We start from the raw sequence: 27,798 nt of genomic DNA, 5'->3' as shown, positions 1-27,798 counted from the left end.
CCTCCGGTTATGTAGCTTCTTTTTCTCCTCCTTACCCTAGTAGTCCAAACTCAGAGACAAGAGGCTGACAGCAGCAGCCAGTGGGACATGAGAGGGCCTGTGCTTTAATTTGTGTAAATGCACCCAAGTGATGGCCCTTCAGTTCCCTCACGCCACGGGCTTGAGAGCTTACCTGTAAACATCGGTCTGGTTTGGATGTGTGTGAAGGTGGGGCCTGTATCACTTGGCTTCTCTCAGCACTTACCTGGTCGGTTGGTCCTTAGGTGTTGTAGATGCACAGTAATGAGGCCCTGATTGCTAAGACTCCAGAACATTCATTCCAGCACCTCCCCTTTCTCCTGAGAAGCCTGCTTAATTCTAGGTGAACAGATCTGTAGTCCCTGAGCGTGGGGGGAAGAGGGTCCATCTCCATTGCCCTTACTGTTCTTACATTGGAGAAGGAAGGACATTTCCTGGGCAGCTGCTGTGAGAGCACTTGGGGGCTTTCACCTGATGTCATTCTCACAGCTCCACGAGAGTCACTGAGCAGCTGGCTTCAGTGAAAGGTGGCGGTTACCGGGGGAAGTCTCATCTGGTCACTGACGCCTTCTCTGTAGAGTCAGGGCGGAGGGAAGTAGTGCCCTGTTCTCATTCACCCTGTCTGTCTGCCCAGCCTTTCAAAGGCTCCCCTTAGGTTCAGCTCCTGTCCCTGGCCTCCTGTGTGTCTCTCTGAGGTTTTTAACTCTGCATGCCTGGTTCCTCGGGAGCCCTGGTTTCTGACCCACCATTACTGCCTCCTAGCTGGGTGCTTTGGGGTCTAAGCCAGAGAAGACTGACTTGTTGAAGCTCTCACAAATTGAAAACTGGGGGGCGGGGAGGAAAGGCATGGCTGATGAGACTCTGAGGCGGGACAGACATCTTTGTGTGGTGCCCCCTTTCCAAGGTGTATTTTGGATTCTGTGACAGACATTACCACTGGAGAACAGAACAGTGGGTCCATGAATGAAGAGAATGGATGTTCCCAGTTACACTGGCTGAGCTGAGGGGGAAACAGCATGAAGGGCTAGCACTCGACTTGGGCTGTCACGGTTCCAGTCTTCCAGTTACTGGAGACAGGAATCCTGAAGCCTGGCAGTTTAGACATGCCGTCTCTGAGGTAAGCTGCGGCGGAGATGGTCACAGCTCCGTCACCTGGTGTTGATCAACTAATAGCAGATATCGTTTATAGCTCAGCTAGCGCTCTGAAGTCTCCAGTGGCCTGAGAGTCCCGTCGAGTTCCTTGTCAAGAACAGAGCTTAAGGGACCTGCAGCCAGCTCTGTCAGCTGCTCGCCGTCCTGTACTTCAGGCACCTGTGCAGTATCTGACCGTACTCTACAAAGGCATTCCATGACACACGACGTGCGTTGGCGATGTCGTTCTCCAGCCAGGTGTGCTTCCCAGGAGGCTGGTGTGGCTGCTACTGCGTGCCTACACTTGTTTCTCTGCCTGTTCCCTTGCCTGGCAAGAGCTTCTTGCAGGGAACAAAAGCAGGATACTGGCAGTAGAAAGGAGGGTGTGTTCTGGTGCTCCCATACCCTGAGGTGGCGCACATACCATTGTGAGGGTGTAACAGAGCCCAGGCCTGCAGTTGGGTACAAATATGCCTGCACCAGCTTTTTGCTACAGCAGACTGGAGAGGGACAGGTCTGATGACTTGGGACCTTAGTACTCCTGCGTTAGCTCATGGTTACTCCTGACACATGGTTCCTGCACCATTTTCAGCTTGAAAACATTTGCTGAAGGCCTACTCTGCCTAGCCCATGGCCTGGATACTGAGTGTACCAAGAGGGACTAGGACTCTGTCTCTCCTCTCAAGGACTTTACAGTCTGATGAAAGAGAAGGCTGCTTACACAAGAGTGTGAAGTCAGGAGTGGGAAGACAAGAAGCCCTTGCTTCTAGTGCTGGCTTCCCTGCTAGGTGCCTCCCAGTCACTCAGAACCATTTACCCTCACAGCCACTGAGTGCCTGAGACCATCTTACCATTTTACAGATGAGAAAGGGGATAACCCAGATCAGGTAGGTGGCAGGTGGTGTTTCTGATAAAAGAGACCTCAAGTAGCTCCTTGGACACTTCTAGGAGACACATTTTCACAATCAAACTTCCGGTTCCTGGCTGGGTAGCGGTGGCACATGCCTTTAGTCCCTGCACTCAAGAGGAAGAGGCAGGGGGATCTCTGAGTTTGAGGTCAGCCTGGTCTACAGAGTGAGTTCCAGGACAGCCAGGACTAATCAGAGAAACTCTGTTTCAAAACACCAAAATCAAAACAAACAAACAAACAAAAAACCCAACTTCCTGTTCTCTACATCAGTCTTTCTGTTCCTTTTTGCACAGTGCTCCCTGAGCCCAGGTAGCATCAGCTGGGAGAGTGCTCCAGAACCCTGCGCTTTGATCAGTTGTTTTATGTAAGAGTCTCTGTCCTGCTAGACCTTGGAGAAGGATCCTGACGTTGGCTGTTAATTACATCTGGCTAACAAAGCTTTTAAGAAAGCCAGGCATGGGGGCTGGAGAGATGGCTCAGAGGTTAAGAGCATTATCTGCTCTTCCAAAGGTCCTGAGTTCAATTCCCGGCAACCACACGGTGGCTCACAACCATCTGGAATGAGGTCTGGTGCCCTCTTCTGGCCTGCAGACATACACACAGACAGAATATTGTATACATAATAAATAAATGAATATTTAAAAAAAAAAAAAGAAAGCCAGGCATGGTGATGAATGCCTTTACTGCCAGTACTTGAAGATGGACATCTCTGCGTTCCAGGGCAGCTAGGGCTACATAGTCAGAGCCTGCCTCAAACACAGCCCTCTAAGGGAACTTGTCCAAGCTGGGTATAGTGGGAGGTAAGGCAGGAGGATTGCTGTGAGCTCAGGACTATCTTGGGTTACAGAGTGAACATCTATCGCAGAACAAACAAACAAACAAACAAACAAACAAATAACAAGGCCAGGTATGGTAGCACACATTTAACCCCAGCACTCAGGAGCCGGATACAGGAGGCTCTCTGAGTTGGAAGCCAGCCTGGTCTATATAGTAAGCTCAGGATAACCAGGAGTACACAGAAAGACTCAAAAATAAAAGTTGTCCAAAGCTGCCTAACTCGTCCACTGACATGAGCTGTCACCTCTAATTTCAGTTAACATTTGTTTTGTCCCTGCTGCGCTGGGCCTTTTATATAAGCTATCTGTGCGTTTATACACATATATACACACATATATACCTGTTGTCTCATTCATCTCCACAGCGGTCTGTTCGCAGGGGAGGCACTGAGCAGAAAGGTGAAGTATCTTACCCAGGCAATCAGTAAGTGGCAGGCCTAGGAGCCCTACCAAGGGGCTACAGCAGGTGACCTCAGAGAAGCAAGAAAGTAGCCAGTGTGGGGGAGACAGAGCACTTGCCACTTGTGGTAGGCAGTCTGTCCTCACAGTGTAGGTGCCTACAATCCCAGCCACTTGTGGTAGGCAGTCTGTCCTCACAGTGTAGGTGCCTACAATCCCAGCTACTTGAGAGGCTTAGGCAGAAAGACCTCTTGAGTCCAGGACCAGGCTGGGCGATACAGTAAGACCCATCTCAATAAAAGAGAGTCTAACTGAAAGGAAGGAGGTACGTTGGGTGGCCGGGGAGCTGCCTCTGAGCTGTGTGTGCTGGGAGGCTCAGGAAGGAGATGGAGGTGCCAGTGCAGACACAGGTTGAGGGACATTGAACCGACTGAACTAGTCCACCAGGTGACAGCTATTACTCTTAAGGCTAAGAAAATTAACAAATTTCACCAGACGTGGTGGCGCCCACCTTTGATCCTAGCACTCAAGAACCGAGGCCAGAGTTTAAGGCCAGCCTGGTCTACAGAGAGAGTTCCAGGACAGCCAGAACTACATAGTGAGACTCTACCTGCCTGTCCTGGAACCACTTGGCTGTTGACAGCCGTCTATAATCCCTTCCAGGAGATCTGATACCTTCTCATTTCACAGGTACTAGGTACACAGACACACATCAAGGCAAACACTCATACACAAATTGTTACAAAGGAGGGGGCTGCTTGTTCGTCTCAGTCGCCCGGCTAGCTTAGCCCCGAAATAACCACCCAGAAATTGTATTCATTAAAACACTGCTTGGCTCATTAGCTCTAACTTCTTATTGGCTAACTCTTATATTTTCATTTAACCCATTTCTGTTCATCTGTATCTTGCCACATGGCTGTGGCTTACCAGGTAAAATTCTAACCAGCATCTGTCTCAGGCAGAGGATCCATGGCTTCTCCCTGACTCTGCTTTCTTCCTCCCAGAATTCAGTCCTGTCTTTTCTGCCTACCTAAGTTCTGCCAAGGCAGTTTCTTTATTCATTAACCAATACAAGCAACACACAGAGGGGAATCCCACATCACCTCCCCTTTTCTGTTTAAATAAAAAGGAAGGTTTTACATAAAATTAATAAATCTGTATAAATGTGTATAAGTAGATGTACCAAAATATTTAAATGAAAAAATGATACAATAAACTATGAAAAAGCCTTAAGTTGTCAAGAAAAGAACAACTCAGGCTAATTACAATATTAAAAATTGTGGCTGGGCATTAGTGGCACATGCCAATAATCCCAGCACTCAGGAGGCAGAGGCAGGCAGATCTCTGAGTTTGAGGCCAGCCTGGTCTACAGAGCGAGTTCCAGTATAGCCAGGGTTACACAGAGGGAAAAAAGCGCACACGCATGTGCGCTGTGCGCTCTATTCTGAAATTTACAACTCCAATGAAATGGGCTTTTTTTCAAATCTTGCCAAGTACTTGAGGCCAGTTTAGCCAACATTAAGAAATAATAGAAGTTTCTCAAGAAAGAAGAGAGAAAGAGAAAATATTAATGACAATAGTCAAGGCCTCGTGGCTGGCCTAGCTTGTTGCAGGGAGCTAGAGGCAGAAGAATTAGGAGTCTGCCCTGGGGCTGCACTGTGCTTTTGTGGCCTACCTGGGATACATGTGATCCTGTCTCAAAAAAAAAAAGGGGGGGGGAGGAAAATTTATTTAAAAAAAAAAAAAGACTCTTAGGACCTCACTATGTGGCTGCCCTAGGACTCATACATAGGTCTCAGACTCAGAGATCCTCCTGCCTCAGCCTCCTAAGTGCTGGGATTAAAGGAATGCACTATCATCCCCTGATGGGAGCCAGAAGGCTGACTCCGTGGGTAAAGGCCCCCTGACCCAGAGCACAAGTCAAGGGAGGAGACAACCAGCTCCACAGAGCTCTCCTGAGCAGCGTATGTGTGAGCACACTCGTATATATGAGCACAGTAAACGGTTGTAAGTACTGTCCCTGCTGAGCTGTGTGGTTCCATTGATAGTGCAGTCTGACCCCCTCACAAAGCCACAGTGGGATGCGAGGAATCTGCTTGAATATACAATGTATATTTGTATGAAAATTTTCAAAAATGACGAGGTCTCACTGTGTCCTTAGAGCTCCCTATGTATTCCAGGCTGGCCTCTATTGCAGAGACCCGCCTGCCTCTGCCTCCTGAGTGCTGGGATTAAAGACATGTGCCAAACAAGCCTGGCTCAAAAATATTTTGTCAAATGTGTATGGCGTACGTGTTCATAATCTCCATACTCAGGAGGTGGAGGTGAATAGATCAGGAGTCCAAGGTTCTCTTCGGTTAGCTCGGCTACATGAGACCCAGTGTAGAACAACAACAAAAAGCCTCTGATCTGCCTCCCCCCATATTAACTTTTTGTAAAAGTTAGAACTCATTACCTCTGGCAGCCCTTCTTACTCCTCCTGCTGTCCTACACATTCTGTTGCTGCCAAAAGACACACTTCCTCCAACAAGGACACACCTCCTACTCCTTTTCATCCTCTCCGTCAGCTCCACTCTCTTGACTGTGGGGCCAGTCTTACCCAGATCACCAAGCTCATATGCTGAATTTGCGGGACGAGGTGGTTTTTGGTTTGGTTTGGTTTGGTTTGGTTTTGAGACAGGTTTTCTTTGTATAGCGAGGTAAGTGCTGGGATTAAAAGTACACCACAGTACGCCCAGCCTGATGAAGTGTTTGTTTTAATTTGTTTGTTTGTTTTGGATTTTGTTTTATTGGGACCACAGAGATGACTCAGTGGTTAAAAGCACTTGTTGCTCTTGCAGAAGAGGAACCTGGGTTCAGTTCCCAGCACCTCTGTGATGCTCTCAAGCGTTCTTGACTGCAGTTCTAGAGGATCTGATGTCTTAGGCACTGTGCATGACTTGATAGACATATATGCATGCAGACGAAACATACACACAAAATAAACTGAGTCTTTTTAAGATTTTATTAATTTTAGCTGGGCGGTGGTGGCGCACGCCTTTAATCCCAGCACTTGGGAGGCAGAGGCAGGTGGATCTCTGTGAGTTCAAGACCAGCCTGGTCTACAAGAGCTAGTTCCAGGACAGGCTCCAAAACCACAGAGAAACCCTGTCTCGAAAAACCAAAAAAAGAAAAAAAAAAGATTTTACTAATTTTAATTATTTTAATTTAATGTATATGTATCAGGCCCCCCCAAAAAAACTGAGAATGGCTAACTGTGGTGCCTGTTAGCATGCCAAAGCACGCTGGCCTCCAGGCTCATTCGGTGTCACAACGACCTCTTTTTAGCTCTTCTCTCCCACCATCTACCCTAACCTTCTCCTGCTCCTGGACTTCCCTATGCTGGCTCCTCATTCCCTGATAACCCTGCTATTAAGGCTGTGCTTCACGGCTCTCTCTCTCTCTCTCTCTCTCTCTCTCTCTCTCTCTCTCTCTCTCTCTCTCTCTGCCCCCCCCCCCAGTCTCATCTGTCCACAATCTCTTTGACTTCTCTTGATCTTTCTATCTCCCTCCTCTTATGGCCCTGTCCATTCTGCTGGCCATGTTCAGTTTACTACTTTGACTGTCTGCTCTGGACCCTTCCGATGCCTCTGGTTGTAGTCTCCCTCATATCTACAATAAAAACTTTCCCCTCAACCATGCCCTGGAGCCGTGGTGTCCTTGGTTTATGGCATGTGTCAGTGAGTAGGGGTGTGTGTGTGTGTGTGTGTGTGTGTGTGTGTGCAGGTGGCACTCTCAGAGGCCAGAGGTATTTGGACCCCCACTGTGAAGATGTGAGCAATTGGGAACCAGTGAGGAGTGCTGGGAACACACTCTGGCTCTTTGTTGTGACGCTGTCAGTGCTGAGCCTGGTGACAGACTTCTTCATGCTGAGCTTTCTTCTCCCCCCTCCTTTTTCTCTTCTCAAGAAACACCGCCATAGCCAGGCGGTGGTGATGGATGGTGGTGGCTTGAATCCCAGCACTCAGGAGGCAGAGGCAGGCAGATCTCTGAGTTCAAGGCCAGCCTGGTCTACAGAGCTAGTTCTAGGACAGAGCGGTTACACAGAGAAACATTGTCTTTGGGCTGGGGGGGGGGAGTACCATCATACTGTGACTTTTGAAGATGGGTTGGTTGAAATTTTGTTGATCACTGAAACATCTATCTAGAGTAAAGGTTCTTTTTTAACATTTTTTAAAATGATCTATTCTTATTTTATGTGCATTGGTGTTTTGCCTGCATGTATATCCATATGAGGGTGTCAGATCCCCTGGGAGTAGAATTACAGACAGTTGTGAGCTCCATTCAGGTGCTGGGAATTGAACCCAGGTCCTCTGGAAAAGCAACCAGTGCTCTTAACTGCTGAACCATCTCTCCAGCTCTAAAAGGTTCTTTGTTTGTTTGTTTGTTGAGACAGGGTGTCTCTGTGTAGTCTTGGTTGTCCTGGATCTTGTTCTGTAAACCAGGCTGGCCTCAAACTCAGAGATCCACCATCCAGCAGTGAGGTTTTTAACTGGGGCTGTGCGTGAACTTGAAGGCTACCCACACACCCCACACATATGTTATATGTGCATTTTTCTAGGGGAGGATTCTTTGGTCTTCGCAGCTTCTCTCAGGGCTCCGGCACCTGATGCATCTGCTCACAGGACAGGCGGCTCAACACAGTGGGATCTGGAGCCATGTTCGCTCTGGAGCAGTTTCCTTTGGGAGGGCACTAAGCTGTATCTTCCTTCCATCCTGTCTCTGGAAGAGGAGAGGCATGCCCATTTCGTCGTTAAGCTGGGAGCCAGGGACCACCTGTGGGCTTGTCCTAGCGACCCAGTAGCATTTTTTTCTGTCCCGGCAGGTGCTCAGAATGCCAGGAATCCCTCACCAACTGGTACTATGAGAAGGATGGGAGGCTCTACTGCCACAAGGACTACTGGGTCAAGTTCGGAGAATTCTGCCACGGCTGCTCCCTGCTGATGACAGGGCCTGCCATGGTGAGCGAGCCCCTGCCCCTCCACCCCCACCCCAGACCACAGTTCCCCACGGTCAGTCACGGTTGGTCTTTTCATTAGCTAGGGCCTGTCCTTTATCATCCACTCAAGCTGTAGGTGTCTGCTGAGCCCTTCTTAAAAGACAGGTCTGTCCTGCGAGGGCCAGAGGACCTTCTGTGATGGCTGTGCTTAGCTCACAGCGAGTGAGTTTAGATGGTGAGCAGAGGCCAACGCACGAGCAGTGTAGCGGCTCCTAGGACGTAGCAGACACCGCTGGAGCAGCTCATCAAATCAGAGGCTCACAGACACCAGCAGATGACTGCGACCCAGGGAGGACCCAGGGAGGGCACCAGCTGCGGTTCCTGAGTGAGAGGCTCCTCGGAGAGTCCAAGGCAGAACAGAGCGTCCCCTCAGCTTCCAAGTAAAGAACAAATGACAGAAAGGTGACATCAAGTCGGGTGTGTGCAACATCCAGCAGACACGGGAAGCAGTCAGCATTCCTGATTGAGCTTTCTTCCCAAAGATGAGCATCCCAGGGAACTTCCAGCGTCTCTGTAAAAATTCTTCTGCACTTTATAGCATGAAGTAACAGCAGTAGCCTCTGTTGTGTGATTGCACCTTCTGCTCTCAGGACAGTGGTTTTCTTGTTGGGCTGTGCTGCCAATCTCTCCCCACCCTCTCAGAGCAAGGGGGGCAAGCCCGTTTCCAGACAAGGGATCTGGGAAGACACTTAGAGACAGATATTCTCAGGTCTGAAATGGGAGTGGGCAGCCCCACTTCCAGAGCCAGTATCTTGGTGAGCTCAAACCACACATGACAACATAGCAGTGCAATGTCTACTACACTCCTAGAGACTTTACAGTACATTGTTGGGAGTGGGAAGGCAGAGAAGCGGGAGAAAACACAGTGTAGCGAGATGAAGCCTTAAAGGACAGGGTGACAGGTTGGGAAGAGGATGTACCCAGGTTCTGATCAGGAAACTGGATGGTAGGAACCAGAATGGGCTGGCTGAGAGAGGTTCTGCTGCCTATAGCTACTCTATGCAGTGAAGTTCACGCATAGACAGACCTGAAAGGCCTGTGTCGGAGGGATGGTGAGCCTTGGCAGTAGGAGTGATTACCTTGGGGGACATGTTCTCGTGACTGAGACCAACGGTTTTTTGTGGCGTCAGAAACAGCAGGAGATATCCTGTCACTTCACAGAAACTCTAGGGCAGGGACTGACAGCTTGGGTTTTGACTGGGATCTGCAAGTCCTTACCTGTAAAGAGTTGATCTTGGTGGCTGCAGTCAGCACAGCCCTGATGCAGGCCATTCACCCACCACTAATTCCGACTACGCTAACAAACGTGATAGCTCACCTCTTCCTTCTGCGCTCTTCCCATCTGCTCACAGGTGGCTGGGGAGTTTAAATACCACCCGGAGTGCTTTGCCTGCATGAGCTGCAAGGTGATCATTGAGGATGGGGATGCGTATGCCTTGGTGCAGCATGCTACGCTATACTGGTAAGATGTCCCTGTGTGTCCTCGCCAGTAATAGCAGCCAAGGAAGTGGGACAGGAGCACAGGAGCCGTAGGGTGAAGGCAGCTGGAGTGGTACCCTAGGAGGACTGCTAGATAGCATCACTGCCCTCCATCCTGACCTGTCCCAGGACTTCCCTCTGTCCTGTAATCCTTCCAGAGGGAGAAAATGGGTAGAAGATGCCCTCTTAGGAGCAGCCTCCTATTAGAGAAAAGGCCCTAGAGTTCACCCATATCCCTCTGTCCAGCTATCTTGGTTAACAAAAGAAGTTTGCTTGGGCCCAGAGAGGGGACAAGAGTCTAGGACAAGGTTCTTACTGTGAGTCAGGCAGAGCAAGAAAACCCAGCCCATCTCATGTCCAGGCCAGGGTTCCTCCCAGTATTCTCTCTGCCGCTGTCTCAGCTTGCCACCCAGTCCTAGCCTCCTCAAGCCATCAAGACTCGTAGCACAGCCTGGTCTACAAGAGCTAGTGCCAGGACAGGCTCCAAAACCACAGAGAAACCCTGTCTCGGGGAAAAAAAAAAAGACTCGTAGCAAAGAAAGTAGTGGTGAGACTGGGCATGTGACACAGTGCCTGCTGGGGGCTTCCAGATTGGTCGGTAGGATTTCAGCTCCCTCTGTGCCCCTCTCTCCAGTGGGAAGTGCCACAATGAGGTGGTGCTGGCGCCCATGTTCGAAAGGCTGTCCACGGAGTCTGCCCAGGACCAGCTGCCCTATTCGGTCACACTCATCCCCATGCCGGCCGCCACCGAGCGCAGACGTGGCTTCTCCGTGTCCGTGGAAAGTGCCTCTTCTAACTATGCCACCACCGTGCAAGTAAAAGAGTGAGTGTTTTGGGAGCCTTGCAGCAGAGGCTCCTGGTACGAGTCCACAGGTAGTCCTCACAGGGCTCAGAACTTGTGGAGTCTCCTCCATTCTCACCTCCACCTTGCTCCTGCCCTTGGTGCTTCAGGTTTCTTCTGCCCAAGTTGCTTTCTACCAGATTCTTTTAAGGCTGCCTTCTCAGCCTTCAGGTGTCAGGTTTCAGATCATGTTTGCTCCTTGAAATCATCAGGCTTGATTAATGCATATCAGCTTGATTATCATCTGTCCTCCCTACTTGTGGTGATTTGAATAAGATTGGCCCCCATAGGCTCATATAGTTGAATGTTTAGGGAGTGGCTAATGGAGATGTGTCCTTGTTGGAAGGAATGTTGTAACATGAGGTCCTGCTAGTTGGGGTTTCTATCCTGCCCAGTTCCCACAGCCGGTAAATCCCCAAAGAAAATCACACAGAGTTCTACATAAGTTATAAAGATTGGCCCATTAGCTCAGGCTTCTTATCAACTCTTGTAACTTATATTAAGCCATTATTCTTAGCTGTGTTAGCCACATGGCTCAGTACCTTTTTCAGCAGGGCAGGTCACATCCTGCTTCTTCAGTGTCTAGACAGGACTGGGGGAAGAGCTTCCTTCTTCCCAGAATACTCCTGTTCTCATTTCCCCACCTCTTCTTCCTGTCTGGTTGTCCCGCCTATACTTCCTGCCTGCCTACTGGCCAATCAGAGTTTAATTAAAACATAATTGACAGAATACAGAATTGTGCCGCACCAGAATGTGTCATTGGGGGTGGGCTTTGAGGTTTCAGAAACTCAAGCCAGGCCCAGTGTCAGTCTTCCTGCTGCCTGCCGATCCAAATGTAGAACTTTGACTTCTCTCTAGCGCAGTTCTGCCTGTGAGCTGCCATGCCTCCCATCATGATAATAATGGACTAAACCTCAAACTGTAAGCCAGCCCCACTGATTTCCTTTATAAGAGTTGATGTGGTCGTGGTGTCTCTTCACAGCGATAGAACCCTAACTAGAGACCACTCCAACATAAACTCCAGAAGGGAACTTGCTTTGTTTGGCTCGTTCAGTACTGTGTTCAAGGGCCTGCCATTAGTAGGAAGTCATCCGTTATTGTCTTACTGGTTGCATATTTGAATGGAGGATGAAGAAAATAAAAGTCCATGACCTCAAAGAGGGTAAGATCTTGCCCTGGGTCTTGTCCAAAGATCAGAGGAGAGACTACGTCTGTGGAATACCTGGCTTCATTTTTTCTGTGGGTCTGTGTTGAAGCAGAGCATCATGGCGGCAGGGAGTGTGGTAAAACTACTCACCTCGTGATGACTAAGAGAGAAAGGGAGCCCTGTCAATATTGACTATGAGGCTGGGTCTTACAGTATAGGTGGGCGATTACTAGGGTTAAGAAGTCAGGAGAAGATGAGATCTGTTCTGTAGCTTCAGTAGATAAAAAAAGGAGGAAACTGTTTGGGGTAGAGGGAGACCAGTTATCTCCAGAGGTAGGTGTCTGGGACTGTTTAGTGTAAGTTGATAGAGTAGCCCAAGTGGCTGTTAGTCATGGCGGACCTTGACTGTGATGGCCCAGCAGGTCCATGAAGGACTTTAAGTAGCAAGATAACCCAGCTGGATTGACATTTGGAAGATCACTGGTGTGGAGGCTGGAGATGAGAGAGGAAAGGCCTAGAGGTGTAGAGCAGAGATTCCTCCAGTGATCCAGGAGAGAGATGCTGGTAACTATGGTAACGGAGAGAAGGCAGGATTCTCAGAAGTGGGTGGGGGTTGGGGGGAAGAAAGGAGGGATTTGAGGGAACTCCAAATGGGGACAGTGTCCAGGCTTCTGGCTTAGGCCAATAGGTAAGGACAGTTCCCTTCATTGAGAAGAAAGCATTCTGAGATGGGCACTGTGTTTTCATGTGGGTGGCCTTAAGAGTTGTGACATAATGGGCCTCGGTGAGATTTCCCTGTACAAGCGGTCAGGTGAGTTCTCAGAATGCTTTTATCCCACCTTAATTCCTGTCTGTCTTCAGGGTCAACCGGATGCACATCAGTCCTAACAACCGCAATGCCATCCACCCTGGGGACCGCATCCTGGAGATCAATGGGACCCCTGTCAGCACTCTGCGTGTAGAAGAGGTACAGTGTGTGTCCAGTGTGTGTCGTGGGGAAGGCACACAGAACAGGCTCCCAGAAGACCTGGCTGCGGCCTTTGCCTTTTTCTATGCCAGCCCATCTTAGCATTGAGCCTGTGACAACTGTACTGACCTTCTGGATCAACCTAACATTTCCAGGGCAGTAAAGATGGGCTGAGAGGTGGCGAAGTGACAAAATGCCAGACAGAGGGCACTGAATGACCTCTAGTGGTTAGAGGCCACCGCTAACCAAACTGAGCATTGGCTACACGGTGCTTAGACCGTTTGTGGGGACAGTAGGTAGCCTGGGGTAGGACAGGTTGTGGAGATGAACCTTACACTGCTGTTGGCCACAGGTGGAAGATGCGATTAACCAGACAAGCCAGACACTTCAGCTGCTGATCGAGCATGACCCTGTCTCCCAGCGCCTGGACCAGCTGCGGCTAGATACCCGGCTTTCTCCCCACGTGCAGAGTACTGGACACTCTCACACGCTCGGCACCCTGGACACCAAGGAGAATCAGGAGGGGACACTGAGGAGACGTTCCCTGAGGTGCTGCTGCTGTCCTACCTGTCTTGTTTATCGTCTATCTCTCAGAGGCTATGTTGGCTTTTGGAGGCCAGCAGCCTTAGGGAACCTCGGACCAGGGACAGGATCTGAGACTTGTACAAGTTTTAAAAAAAGCATTGCTCTCATCTATAATCTCAGCACTCAGGAAGCTGAGGCAGGAGGACCACCATGAGTTCAAGGCCAGCCTGGACTGTAGTGTAAAATGCTGTCTCAAAGAGGACCAGGCTGCGGCTGGGTTCAGACTACTTGCTAAGCAGACAGGAGAACTTAGATCCTAAGACCCGTGTAAAAAGCCATGCATAGCTGTACACGCCATGACATGTTCCTGAAACCCCAGCACCGTTGGGAGTGGAGACAGGAGGATTAATGGACTTGCTGGCCACCAGTTTAGCTCCAGGTTCAGGGAGAGATCTCCCAAGCGAATAAGGTGGAAAGTGAGAGAGAACATGTGATATCCTCCGCTGAGCTCTGCATGAGTGCATGCACACACACACACACACACACACACACACACACACACACACATTCACAAATGTACTCTCTCCCTCTGACACGTGCACAGGTGTACACACAAACCAAAACAGAGGATCCGGCTCTATCCATTAAACTCAAGCCATTTGGGCAGTGGTGGTCCGTGCTTTTAATCCCAGCCCTTGGGAGGCAGAGGCAGGCAGATCTACAGGCGTTCAAGGCCAAGCCTGGTCTACAAAGCAAGTTCCAGGACAGCCAAGAGTACACAAAGAAACTCTTGTCTCAAAAAAACAAAAAAATTAAAAAAAAAAGCTCAAGCTAGACAGGAAATTATAATGCCAAAAATCTTTGCAATCCAACATGGGGGAAATGGGGGGCTGATAGCTGGATATATATATGAAAGAGATGAACAAATACCAGGCAGTGGTGGTACACACCTTTAATCCCAGTGCTCGGGAGGCAGAGGCAGGATCTGTGAATTTGAGGCCAGCCTGATCTACAGAGCAAGTTCGAAGACAGCCTACAAAACAGGCTACACAGAAAATCCTGTTTTGGGGGAAAAAAAAGAGAGAGAAGAGCGATGGGGAAGGGCAGTATTGTTGGGGTTGTTTCGGTTTTTTTTTTTTTTTTTTCCCCCCCCCGAGACAGGGTTTCTCTGTGGTTTTTTTGGAGCCTGTTCTGGAACTAGCTCTTGTAGACCAGGCTGGTCTTTGAACTCACAGAGATTCGCCTGCCTCTGCCTCCCGAGTGCTGGGATTAAAGGCGTGCGCCACCACCGCCCGGCTCGGTTTGTTTTTTGTTGTTTTAAATTTTTACTTTTATTTCATGTGTTGTCTGCATGTATGTCTGTGTGAAGGTATCGGATCCCCTGGAACTAGAGTTACAGGTAGTTCTGAGCTGCCATGTTGGTACTGGGAATTGAACCTTGGTCTTCTAGAAGAACAGCCAATGCTCTTAACCGCTGAGCCATCTCTCCAGCCTTCCCCACTTTCTGAGACAAGATCTTTTGTTTATTTTATTTTATTTTGTTTTGTTTGTTTGTTTTCTTGAGACAGGGTTTCTCTGTAGCTTTGGAGTCTGTCCTAGAACTAGCTCTGGTAGACCAGGCTGATCTGGAACTCAGAGATCTGCCTGCCTCTGCCTCCCAAATGCTGGGATTAAAGGCGTGTGCTACCACCGCCCAGCCAAGACAAGATCTTAATCTGTAGCCCTGGCTGACCTGGAACTCTAGAAACCAGACTAGCCTCGAACTCAGAGAGATCTGCCTGTCTCTGCCTCCTGAGGGCTAGGTCAAAAGCACTGCTGTGCTGTCAAACATAGGTGTTTTAAGACTTGGGGACAAACACCCCCACACCTAAAGCTGGCAAAGCCCATGGAGGGCTACAGTTATCTTGTGTGTGAGCCCCATGGAAGTGACTTAGAGGACCCGAGTCAGAAGTGCCATGTTCTCAGGCAGAAATATCCATAATGTTCATCTTACGTTTTACCCTGTTTCTCCATTTGTGATGGGGTTGCAATAAAGGTGACTGTCTCTTTGGTTCTGTAAGAGTTAAATGTAGCAAAGGAGACAAGGTACAGATCCAGGTCTGCACTCCATAAACGTGACGTACCATTAGAGTAACTAGGAACCAGATCCTTTCTCCACCCCTGCTCAGATGAGCTGAATCAGTCAGGTCCCTGTCATCTGGCTTCTGTCGGGAACACGACCTCTCCCCAGATTCCCCCTGACAGCCACTTGGCCTTGGTCAGCATGACTGAGGAGAGGCAAAGCAGCAGGGGCAGAGGGCAGGAAAGGCTGAGGAGTGCAGTGGCTGGAGAGCTGCCCAGAGAAGCCTCGTGCAGGAACAGGCAGCTCCCTTGCGTGTGCCGTAGGCATGGAAAGCGTGAGGCAGCACAGCGAAGAGCAGGGGCAAGCAAGCTGGCAGCACAGGACGGTGTCTGCCCGCGGTGTTGGCCTGCAGTGTCGGCCCTCAGTATGATGAAGAACCAGTCATCAGCCGTTGCTGTAACTGACTGCTTTTGCAAATGTATATACGGTAGCTTTATTGCCATAAAAATCATATGTTTGTTATCTTAAAATGTAAGCAGTACAGGCAGATACAGATTTATTCAAAATTTGATCTAAAATGCATTTGTCCCTTTCGTAGATGGAGCTTTCCATCACTGTATGGTACCTTGAATCAAGCAGGAATGGATTGCTATCGACGGTGCTGTTGTGTCCGGAGTATCATAAGCTAGTAGACTATAGTTAATCATCTATGTGAAGTTCTTTGTCCATACACACACATATACACGCGCATGTGCACACACAAACACACAGCGCTGCACTTCGCAGTGCTAGGTATGAAATCCAGGGCTGCATACATACGAAGTGGATAATTCACCACTGAGATATAGCTCTAGTCTCCAGATTTCCCATTTTGAATGTATTTTTACTATGATTAATACTGTCTGCAGTTCCCAAATAGCATATCTGTCTGATATAAGGGAACCACAACTGCAGACACCGGAGTGACCAGGTACACCTGACTGTTTCCCTGTTGCGGGGTCTTGCCGAGTCTCTACAGCCTGCCTTTGCCCATCCTTAGGCGCAGTAACAGCATCTCCAAGTCTCCTGGCCCCAGCTCTCCCAAGGAGCCCCTGCTCCTCAGCCGTGACATCAGCCGCTCCGAATCCCTGCGCTGTTCCAGCAGCTACTCACAGCAGATCTTCCGGCCCTGCGACCTGCTCCACGGGGAGGTCCTGGGCAAGGGCTTCTTCGGGCAGGCCATCAAGGTGAGCACAGCCGCTGGACTCTGCTACCGCCGCCGCCACCTTCCTTTTCCTTTTCTTTGTTTCGTTGTGTGTGTGATATCTGTGTGGGCACGTGCGGGTGCTGTAGTGCCATGGCACACGTAGGGAGGCCAGAGGGCACTGCGGCAGGTCTGTCCTCTCCTTCCACCTTTACCTGTGTTCTGGGGCTGCAGCTCTGGTCGTCAGGCTTATACAGCAAGTTCCTTTGCCTGCTGAGCCACCTTGCTAGGCCTCTCACACTTTTTTCAGCGAGTCTACCTTACAGTGCCACACTGCGACCCTGTAGGACACTCAGCCTTCCTGGCTGTGAGTGATGGTATCTGAAGTAGCCTTTCTGTCCCCGCACAGCCACCTAAGAGCAGCGCTGCTGCTCTAGTGAGCTTGGGCTCTGGAAACCCAGGTTAGGATCCAGGTCCCTAGCCCTCACCAGTCTGTAAGGGTGTGTGTCAGGTGCCCACAGGCCCCAGGGCGGGGCATGCTACCAGGTAAAGGCTCCTACCATCCTGGTGAACTCAGGAACTAACCTTTCTCTCTTTCTCTCCTCCTCCTCTGCTGAGAGCTGGGAGGGGGGGTCAGGTAAGCCGAGTATCTCAGCTTTCCAGGTAGCCAGACTGGAAGGCTCACCTCGGACCCACCCGGCCCCCTGGTGCATGTCTGTGGCACTGACACCCTGCCCCTAGTCTGTTCATCCAGGGGACTCACTCCTGTGCCGGATGAGCAAAACCCCTGCTTGGCTTGGCAGCGTGCCCCCCCTTCCCCAGTTTCCTCTTCTGGAGTCCTGGCTTTCCTCTGTGCATGCCTGGCATCTAGGGGAGAAGACACATGTCCTTCCTGAGTCCCCCATCCCCTGCTTTGTCCTCTACACATGATCTCTGGGCAATCTGCTGTGGCTTAGTATGTCCTCCAAGGAATGGGGGTACACCACAACAATTTCCTTTGCTTTTTCCCCCCCCCCCTTTTTCTTCTTTTTTCCCCTGGTGCTAGAGGTCAGACCCTGGACCTTGAGCATGCCAGCTAAGTTCTCTGCCACCGAACGCCTCCCTTGGCCCACAGACATTCACAGTCCCCCATCCCAGAACTGGTCTCTGCACTGCTAACACGTGCCCTTCCTGTAGGTGACTCACAAAGCCACAGGCAAAGTGATGGTCATGAAGGAGTTAATCCGTTGTGATGAGGAAACACAGAAGACTTTCCTGACTGAGGTAAGAAAAGGGGTTGGACTTTCCATCAGACTTACACTTGTAGCTACTTGAGGGGCTGAAGCAAGAGGCTCCTGCGAGCCCCGAACTGGTCAGATGTGGTGTCATGAGACCCTGTTCAGAAAAGAAAACGAGATGTAAGTGTGGGAAGTTTGCTGCCTCTGTTGCAAAAAGGGAGAAACCTACAAATACACTTTTGTTTTTGTTTTTGTTTTCCCCAAAAGAAAATTTGGCTGCCAGACCTAGTGGCCCAGCCCTGCCACTCCAGCTGCCCAGGGGGCTGAGGCAGGAGGATTGGAAGTGCCTGGCTAGCCTGAGCAACATAATGAGGTTGTCTCAAAACAGAAAATATAAGTGGGGAGGGGCTGGAGAGATGATGGCTCAGCGGTTAAGAGCACTTGTGTGCACAGAGGACCCGGGTTCTGTTCTCAGCACCCACATGGTGGCTCACAACCATCCATAACTCCAGTTCCAGGGATCTGAGGCCCACACTGACCTTCTCTAGCACTAGGTACACACGTGGTACACATACATACATGAAGGCAAAACACGCATGCACATACGTTCTAAATAAATAAGGGTTGGGCTAGGGATAACTCAGTAAGAGGGTGCCCGCAGAACAGCACAAGGCTCTGGGTTCCATTAAGAGAGAGGAGGAGGGAGGATGAAGAGAGAGATTTGTCTTCAACCACTGCTTTATTTCTTTAAAGAACTGAAAGTTGCTTTTGTCTCACTCTTTCTTTTATTACTACTTTTTTATGTGTATGGATGTTTTGTCTGCATGTATATATACACACCAGAAGAGGGCATCAGATCCCATGGGACTAGAGTTATAGACAGTGAGTGTTAGGGATTGAACTGGGGTCTTCTGTACAAGCAGCCAGGCTCTTAAACTCTGAGCCATCTCCCCAGCCCTCGACCATTGTTTTAAAGTGTGAGGGGAGATCTAGGTGTGATAATGCACACTTTTAGCCCAGCATCCTTAAAGGCAGGCAGATCTCTGAGTTCAAGGCCAGCCTTGTCTACATAATGAGCCCCAAGCCAGTGGCAGACAGATCTCTGTGAGTTCGAGGCCAGCCTGGTCTACAGAGTGAGTTCCAGGACAGCCAGAGCAATGCAAAGAAACCCTGTCTCGAAAAACAAAAAAGAAACAAACAAAGAATAATAATAAATAAATAAATGAGAAAGAAGGGAAGGAGGAAAGTGACCGAGGGGAATGTCCCTTCTAAAGGAGTGCCTCTGTTCAGTGACCGCTCACTAAAGACGGAACAAGCCAATGGAAGGATGCGATTCAGGTGGTGGGGGTGATTGAACACATCAGTTAATACACATACTGTTATGATCCCCACCAAACACCCTGAAGTGGGACTCCAGGGAACAGATACCCCATCCTATGACCATCTAGTTTATACCGCCCCTCCCACCTTAGGTAGCTGCAGCTGGGTCCACCAGTGGTCCGGGTCACCACAGGCCTTGGTCTCATTCTTGGACCCTCTTCCCCTAGCTCCCCAGAGCACTCCTAGAAAAAAAGCAAGGCAGTGGGTGGACCTGCGAGGCTCTCCCACCTGTGTGATGCTCTGCCCCTCCCCTCCCCAGGTGAAAGTGATGCGAAGCCTAGACCACCCTAACGTGCTCAAGTTCATTGGTGTTCTGTACAAGGACAAGAAGCTAAACCTGCTGACTGAATACATCGAGGGGGGCACGCTGAAGGACTTTCTGCGCAACGTGGTGAGCACATGGCCCCATAGTCACGAAGAGCCTTGGCGGGTTACCAGAGGGACATCGGTGCCCATTACCCAGGGACCTTGCTTTGCCCTCAAAGGAGTATACTGGGAGGGACTGAAAGGTTTCTATGGCACACGTGCTGACCCATGGAGCCCAGACCATAAGCTGGAGAGGACATCTCTTACGGACATTCTCCTACCCTGCAGGACCCGTTCCCCTGGCAACAGAAGGTCAGGTTTGCCAAAGGCATCTCCTCTGGAATGGTGAGTCCTACCACCAGCCTTGCCTGTGGGTAGAGTGAGGTGCAGGGATCACAGACTGCTCTGGAAGCCAGATACCCACTGTGTGGGATGCAGCGTTCAGCAGCTGTTTATTGAGTTTCTTACAATGCCAAGGAAATTCTGGCCAGCTACTGCCTTTCAGCCAGCAATCTAATTCTCAAAGGATTCCAAATCTCTTTAACGGCAAACAAGGCATGAACAAGGCAAATCATAGCACAGGGTACCCTGACCTTGCTGCCAAAGAGCTGTTGGGGTACGAAGGGTTCTTGAGTAAACACAGGACCTCACTGCCTAGAAAATAGGAAGTGGAGGAGGAAGAAACAAGTTCTAGATGAATTCTGAAGAGTCAGAAGTACATTAAGGTTTCTAGCGACAAAGAGGCCCCAAGTTTTAGCAATGACAGCAGCAGACTGGGAAGAGAGAAGGGTGAATGGGGTGGATCATGGGCATGAGTCTTGCAGTCCTCACAGCTGACGAGTCCTGATGGAATGAGCACTTCCACAAGGCAGGCACTGTGCGGGGGCCAGCACCCAGGAAGGCTATTCCTCCCATAACCTTTGTGTCAAGTTGAGATGTGGAGTAGAAAGGGTCAGGGTTGGGATCCTGGGTTTGTCAGTGACCCCTCCACACCTGAGGTTTTAGCATTGCTCCTCACATGGGGGCTCACACAGTATCAGTCTGGAAGAGAGGGCTGGAGGCAGTAAGGAGCCATGTGTATCAGCTACTAAGGATTCTAGATTTATAGATCATCAGGAAGACCGGGGAGGGGGCATGTTGTGAACAGAACTGGGCTTTCGCCAAGGTGTTAGGGTGGAGTTGAGGAAGCCTTAAGCGGAGAGAATAGGTTAGAGGCCATGGAAACATTTCAGGTTTGTGTAATTAAGGTAATGGCAGTGGGAGGCAGGGTGGGGTCAGAATGGAGAGACTGGCTGGCAGTGAGGGAACGGTTGTAAGGCTAGCAGTCGGGTAGCCTCATGGCCCCTAGAATGGTGCTGCCACTTACCAAGCAGTGATGGTCAGGGGCAGGATCGGGAGAGCTGCAGTTGTTGCCTGTCAGCAGAACATCCCAGCATGCCTTGGGCAGGAATTTGGGGGTGGTCACCTAGTTATCCGAAGAGAAGAGGCGCTAGAGCTCTGTGACGGAGAGGTATACAGACTGAAGCAGTGTGGTCAGCACATGAGCAGATGGCTTTATGCTGGGCATTTGTGGCGCACACCTTTAATCCCAGCACTCGGGAGGCAGAGGCAGGTGGATCTCTGTGAGTTCGAAGCCAGCCTGGTCTACAAGAGCTAGTTCCAGGTCAGCCAGGGCTACACAGAGAAACCCTGTCTTGAAAAATAAAAGATAACTTTGAAAGGGCTGACCCTGAGGAGGCTGGAAGGGAAACTCAAACACACAAGGGATGTCAGGGGGAACATGGAGAGGAATAGACAGCCTTTGGGGGTGGGGGTGCAGGCAGCCAGGGCATGTAGTACAGTTATAGGAAGACCTCTGTGGGCCTGGAAACAATAAGACAGTCTACAGGGGCTTAGGGAAGGGGGCAGTGTACCTTCCACACTGGCAGGAGAGAAAGAGAAAAGTTTCTAAGAGTGACAAGAGAATGTCTAGCAAAACTAGCTTAGAACAACTTGGACAGGAAGAGGGAGGGGACTAAAGTCCAGACAGACAGACGGATGGAGTCTCAGGGGAGGTGAGTCAGGAGGCCATTTCTTCCCCATCACAGACAGGAAAGCTCCAAAGGGGCTGAAGCCAGACACTGGAGGAGGAGGAAGGAGCAGTGTGTCTGAGGACGCTCCCTTTAGGCTGCCTCAGTCTAAGTAAAAAGGATGGGGCTCAGGCCAGGAGAGTTGGAGACTGTAGGGGAAACCTGGGCAGGAACTGGCCGCTCTCTACTGGTGTAGGGACCCAAGCATGGCTTGGGGGCAGGGAGGGGAAGCTGGGCAGGCCTGGCCCGGGAGAACAGGCTCGCTGGCCACAGTCCAGAGCCAGGGTCTGTCTGGCTCCACGGCTCTGCTTCTGTTGCAGGCGTATCTGCACTCCATGTGCATCATCCACCGGGACCTGAACTCACACAACTGCCTCATCAAGTTGGTACGTCCCCTTCCTGCCCGAGCTGGGACACAGAGCTGGGGCTTCTGTGGCAGTTTTCTGGAAGCTCTCGATGTGTGCATACATGCAGGAACAATCTCTCTCTCTCTCTCTCTCTCTCTCTCTCTCTCTCTCTCACACACACACACACACACACACACACACACACACACACACACGGTAGCAGTCCTTGAAGTCATTTTATTAGAAAGGATCAGCTTGCTTGTCTGGCAGACAGAAAGCCCTGGGCTCAACCCCTTACACTAATTTAGTGTGTCAGGTTTGGTGGGGATAGGGGTTGTATTTCTTGTCTGTGTGTATGTAGAGCTCTAGCCCACTGCCGGGTCTTGCCTTGTAACAGGCCCCTAAAACAGTTGCTAACCCCATTCTACCACACTGACACCTGCGGGATCTGAGGCTGCAGTGGCCAGTTTGAGGCCAGCCTTCCTCCCTCAGCCCTCAGTTAGTTGTTCCCATGTTGTTTCTGCTGCTGAGTTCCCTCTGAACCAACATAAAATAATCTTACCCCTTTTTTTCACAACTATTCCACAGCTCTTAACCTATTCTGGAAACCACAAGTCATTTTTAAGAACAAGACAAAATCCTGACCCACCTGAGTGCACTCCGAAGGCTCCCAGAATGCCACCTGTCCAGGGCTCCTCCCTCTTTAGCCTGGAATCTGCTGTGGCCAGATATCAGACTTCCAGGAAAAGACCCACAAAGGCCCAACCACTCCCTCTCTGTAGAGCTTTCCGTGTGACTCTCCTTTGCTATGTAGCCACTCCCCTTGTCAGTGGCCTTTCTGGCCTATGCCCACACCCCAGGGACAGGCCAGAGAATGTTCTCCCAAGTTCTGACCTGGCCCTTGTTTGTTCAGGACAAGACTGTGGTAGTAGCAGACTTCGGGCTGTCACGTCTTATAGTGGAAGAGAGGAAAAGGCCCCCAGTAGAGAAAGCCGCCTCCAAGAAACGCACCTTACGAAAGAGTGACCGCAAGAAGCGCTACACTGTGGTGGGAAACCCCTACTGGATGGCCCCCGAGATGCTGAATGGTGAGTTCTGGTGGGAAATTGAGGGCCATAAGCTGGGGAAGCCTGCTAAGGACAGACACTCAGTAGGGGATGGGGTTTCTTTTAAGCCTTGGCCAAACCAGACCTAATAAATTCCTTCTTTCCAGACTCAGCTGTGGCAGCATGCCATCCTGGGCATCAGGTGAAACCTGACTAGCTTTTGTCTCCAAAGGGTAGCTAAGGGCCAGGTCATTCAGTGCTCTAGTGTTAGCCTCCCCTCTCCAGATCAAGAACTGAAGTGTGGTGCCCCCTGGTGGATGCTGGCCTGCATTCTTGAAAAGCAGTGGGGTTGCCAGACTTTGGAAACTGTTGGAAACAGTCTTTCTGTGGCTCACAGCCAGAGCCTGGATGAACCTGAACCAGGATGCAGTTCTTTCTGCCATACAGCTGCATCCTGAGGAATGTGTTACAAGCCCCCAGGCAGGCCACCCGAGACCATAAAGATGGTTTCCAAGCGATGCCCATCTCGGGATGCCTTTATGGTGTTCTAGCCCTAGTTCTTGGCTGTGGCTTGGCTTGACCCAGTACAGAGCAGGTAAGAGACCTGACCTTAGGCCTGTTTTCTTCTCTTCCTCAAGGCAAGAGCTACGACGAGACGGTGGATGTCTTCTCTTTTGGGATCGTTCTCTGTGAGGTGAGCCCCGGCTCAGAGGCCCTGCCTGCCTTGGATCTGAGCTCTCCTGGAAGTGAACAGTTTGCCACAAAATCAGCAGTTAGGCTGCAGCATAGCTCAGTATCTCTCCAAGCACTTGGTCAAGCAGTCACATCAGACAGCTTTTGTGACTCCTACAAAGTTATGAGTGGGAGAGGAGGGTCAAACAATGGTGGAACAATGGAAGTTTCTTACCCGTCACTTCCTTCAGTACCAAAAACTAAGCTGCTGCTAATGGACTTCAGACATTAATCAGACCCAGCCCCTCACCCTGTAGAGCTTGCCCTGGTAGAGGACATAGCTACAAAGGGATATGGACAGGGTGGGGTAAATGGAAGCTTCTAGCTTTCGGGTACTAGTTACCAGCATTGCTTCTGCTGCAGGGAGGCTTCTTCTAAACCCTCCTCATTAGCCAGACTCCTAGTGCATGGAGAGGTTGGGATTAGCAAGATGGAGAGATGGGGGCACGAGGCTGCCCTCTAGCGTAGGTTTTTGCTACTTCTCCTGCCATGTGTCTGCGGCCTCTGTAGACCCTCCTGACCAGCTGTCTTCTCGCCTGCAGATCATCGGGCAGGTGTACGCTGATCCTGACTGCCTGCCCCGCACACTGGACTTTGGCCTCAATGTAAAGCTTTTCTGGGAGAAGTTTGTCCCAACAGACTGCCCCCCAGCCTTCTTCCCCCTGGCTGCTATCTGCTGCAAACTGGAGCCTGAGAGCAGGTTGGTGGTTCATCCTTCCTCCCAACATACAGTCCCAAGGACCCGAGATGCTCGCTTTAGTGATCCCACGCCCTTCCCTGGCACAAGCAGTAGCAGAAACCTTGAGCTCGAGGGTAAACTGCTAACCACTGAAGCCACCTGACAGCTCTGACATGCCACATTAGGGGAAAGATGGAGTGAGTTCCAGGACAGCCAGAGCTACAGTGAGGCGCTATCTAAAGGGGGAGGGGGCGAGGATATCACCCTGTACAGCACTTGGCTAGAATGTCCAGGGCCCTGGGTTCTATCCCCAGTACCACATAGGCAGCTGCACACCTAACACACGTGAAGAGGCGGCACCTAGAGAAGGACCATGAGACCTGTACATAAAGCATCTAACTGAATAATAAAAATAGACTTAGAAGCTGCCTAAGTTACTTTTCAGTTGCCACGACAAAACACCATGACCAAGGCAACTTATAAAAGAAAGCACTTAGCTGGGTTTTTGCTGATGGTGTCAGAGTCCATGTCATCATGGAGGGGATTGTGGCAGCAGGCAGGTAGACCTATGGCACTAGAGCATTATCTGATCCACAGCAGGGTCTGGCTTGGGCTTTTGAAACCTCAAAGCCCTGTGACACACCACCTGCCCCAGCAAGGCCACACGTCCTAATCCTTCCGGAACAATTCATCAGACATGAGCCTGTGTGAGCTCACTGTATCCACCACAGGAGCCAAGGATGCAGCTTGGTGATAGAGCTCTTCCCATCCCTGACACATGTTCTTTTTGGGGTCCTCACAATCTTTCTGTTTGCAGATTTGTTTTTGAGATCATGTCTCATGTAGCCCACACTGGTTCAAATTAGATATATAATTGAAAATGACCTCGAACCTCCAGCTCTCTTGCCTCCACCTCCCCCATGCTAGGACTACCATGCCCCGTTAATATGCTGAGAATTGAACTCGGGGCTTTGTGGATGGTACCAGCTGGGCCACATCACCACATTCGCTTAGTAAGTGCAAAAGTCCAATCTAACCTTTGATTATCGCCTCTACTCAGAAGACATGAAAGGGCTTCTTTTCCCTGTGGATGTTTTTGTCCTAGGCCAGGACCTCTAGCCTGGCTAGACGTCTCATAGCGTTACCTTTTATATTTACAGCAAGAGGTTAAAGGGCTCATAGACCCAGGAAACAGCTGAGAGCCAGCCCTGTGTCCTCCCCTCGATGCTCACAGGCTCCCTCTCTTCTCTTGTCATCCCTTTTCTTTGTAGACCGGCATTCTCAAAGCTGGAAGACTCCTTTGAGGCACTGTCTCTGTACTTGGGAGAGCTAGCCATCCCACTGCCTGCAGAGCTGGAAGAACTGGACCACACTGTGAGCATGGAGTACGGCCTGACCCGGGACTCACCACCCTAACCCTGGTCCATCCCCCTGCAGGGGGACATTCCACAGCCAGCATTGCCCCCTCTGCGCCCTGTCCTTGCTAGGAGCAGGACTGTCTAGGCTTCCTGTGGATTGACGGCTTGCTTAGAAGCAGAATAAGCCATCCCTACTACCTCCCCAGGAGGCATGCGGGTGCAGGGAAACAGTTCTCCACAGGTGCTGGGCCTGGTTACTCTCTGTAAATCCAACACTCGCCTGAAAGCTGTGAAGAAGATAAAGAGAGCCTGGATTCTAGACCAGTCTGTTACTAGGGACTACCTGGGACCTTTGCAGCAGTGAGATTCTGGGAGGCTGTAGCTTTACACTAATCAACATGGCCTGGGCCTGCTGGGCAGGATGACAGATGAACTGGCCTGAGGGCTCTGGAGTCTGGTCCAGCAAGGTGCAGAACTTCAAGCAGTAGTTTGAGTGACAACCGAGAGCCTTCAAAGCATGCCAAGTGGCAGAGTGATTCCTCCTCCACTCCAGGCCCTGCCCTCTGGAGCAGGTTCTCAAGAATCTCTTAGTATGTGGCAAAATCCACAGGATCCAGAAAAAGGACTGGTTCTGCTCACCGGCCCAGGGACCACATCAGTGTGTGGGAGTTTCCACTTCAACGTCCTCCTGTCTCAACAAGCAGCCACTCACAAAAGCACCAAAGAAGCTGGGGCTGGAGAGAAGGAGGTCCTGCTCTTTAAAAAGCCCCATATCCTGGCTGGTGGGCTCAGTCCGATGCTAGATGGGTTCTGGAGGCCATGTGGTCTGTCTCAGACTTTGGGTCTAAGCAGGGAAAGGGGAGGCCCGTCAATTTCTTGGCATCCTTGTGGCAGCTACTACACATCTCTAGCCTGTCCACTCCAGGCAGCAACTTGGGACAGAAACTGGTGGCTGTTGAGTCCCAAAGCTGAGATACGAAGAGAGTTCCCTGAGCTGGGCCCTCTTGATTCTACCTCCTTTGTTGCGGGCCCAGCTCTTGCTTCCTGAGCCACACTTCAGGGCCACGGGCATTGGAAACCCTCAGGGTACCTTCCACCCCTGGCTGCCAGGTGTCCAGGGACTCTCCAGCTCACACCGTATTTGACAAACTGGGAGTGGGTTTGGTTATAAATACAATGTGTGGTGGGTTGTACTGGTAAGGGGATCTGGAGAGTGGTTGCTGTTATTAGTTTTTCTCTATTGGGTGACATGTGAAATACTGTACATAGACAAGATGAACTGTGGGGTGGGAAGTCATCTTTGGTCACTTTACTTACTGTGTGGACTGTCCTTGTGTGTGGAGTTTGCAAACTTGCTGTAGGGGAGTCCTGAACTCCCAGCATGGTTCAGCATCCTGCAACTGGTTACGCTTGAACTGTCCCCAGCAAGTGTGGGAGTGGTGGGCCTGAGCTGGGCCGTGAAGCAGACTAAATAAATTAAGCGGTTAACATAGCGAAGGCGCTGAGAGTGGAAAAGTAATTCAGGGCCTGGAGGAGTTGGAGATAGTAAGCCCTTAAAAGCAGTTACTGTTTTTGCAGAAGACCAAGGTTTGGTTCCCAGCACACACATGATGGGTGTTTTGGGGGCACTCAGCACCTCTTCTCATATCTGAGCTCCTGCACACATGCAGTGCACATATATATTCCCAGGTACAGATACACATATCAAATTTTGTTTAAAAATTTTTAAAGAAACATTCGTCTGCCCACCTCCAGATCCAAGCCACATAAGTGCTCACATTAGGGAATTCTCAGTCTCAAGTTGAATCCCCTCCCCTGGACAGCAAACCTTCAGAGGTCATGCACATCCACTTGAGGTAGCCTTCTCTGTGGAGCAGGTCAGTGGCCTCATTTTAGTCCCACCACAGGGCTATTAGGCTAGGCTCTGAGCTGCTGGCCCAGTCCTCAGGGACCTGCTTCCAGGCTTCTACACCAGAGGCTGGAGCAAATGATGCTACTGTTGTGAGGTCCTGTGCACAAACACAAACCTACAACTTCCACCTGGTGTTACAGTATGTTTACACATCTGCACTTGAGAATCCCCATGAATTCAAGGCCAGCCTAGCCTACCTAGTGAGTGTCAGGCCAA

At 50.5% G+C, this 27,798-nt stretch overlaps 1 protein-coding gene and 1 long non-coding RNA gene across 4 annotated transcripts in view; one reads left to right on the top strand and one right to left on the bottom strand.

The window, feature by feature from the left end:
• Nucleotides 1–27,167, top strand: part of Limk2 (LIM domain kinase 2) — a 68,366-nt gene extending 41,199 nt beyond the window's left edge. For 2 of the 3 annotated variants that reach the window (XM_050140958.1, XM_050140960.1), the window contains 14 exons: nt 8,159–8,294; nt 9,685–9,794; nt 10,446–10,634; nt 12,661–12,766; nt 13,119–13,315; nt 16,393–16,579; nt 17,713–17,799; nt 19,393–19,524; nt 19,728–19,784; nt 21,829–21,894; nt 22,769–22,943; nt 23,540–23,595; nt 24,176–24,333; nt 25,584–27,167. In XM_050140958.1, the coding sequence (XP_049996915.1) occupies nt 8,159–8,294; nt 9,685–9,794; nt 10,446–10,634; nt 12,661–12,766; nt 13,119–13,315; nt 16,393–16,579; nt 17,713–17,799; nt 19,393–19,524; nt 19,728–19,784; nt 21,829–21,894; nt 22,769–22,943; nt 23,540–23,595; nt 24,176–24,333; nt 25,584–25,728 (1,801 nt within the window). In that variant the 3' untranslated portion in view covers nt 25,729–27,167. The remainder of the gene's footprint in view (nt 1–8,158; nt 8,295–9,684; nt 9,795–10,445; nt 10,635–12,660; nt 12,767–13,118; nt 13,316–16,392; nt 16,580–17,712; nt 17,800–19,392; nt 19,525–19,727; nt 19,785–21,828; nt 21,895–22,768; nt 22,944–23,539; nt 23,596–24,175; nt 24,334–25,583) is intronic. The other variant, XM_050140959.1, reaches the window with a different exon arrangement.
• On the bottom strand, nt 16,535–21,822 carry LOC126500784 (uncharacterized). The gene is made up of 3 exons (XR_007591435.1): nt 20,806–21,822; nt 17,835–17,910; nt 16,535–16,658 (listed from the first exon to the last, which is right to left on the bottom strand). It is a non-coding gene; the product is annotated as an uncharacterized lncRNA (long non-coding RNA).
• Nucleotides 27,168–27,798: the final 631 nt, after the last annotated feature.

The sequence above is a fragment of the Alexandromys fortis genome, unplaced genomic scaffold, assembly GCF_014885135.2.
Source record: "Alexandromys fortis isolate MF-2015 unplaced genomic scaffold, M_Fortis_MF-2015_v1.1 scaffold_7, whole genome shotgun sequence".
NCBI classification, from domain to species: domain Eukaryota; kingdom Metazoa; phylum Chordata; class Mammalia; order Rodentia; family Cricetidae; genus Alexandromys; species Alexandromys fortis.
The sequence above is the reverse complement of the archived record's forward strand: the minus strand, read 5'-3'. Positions and strand labels throughout refer to the sequence as shown.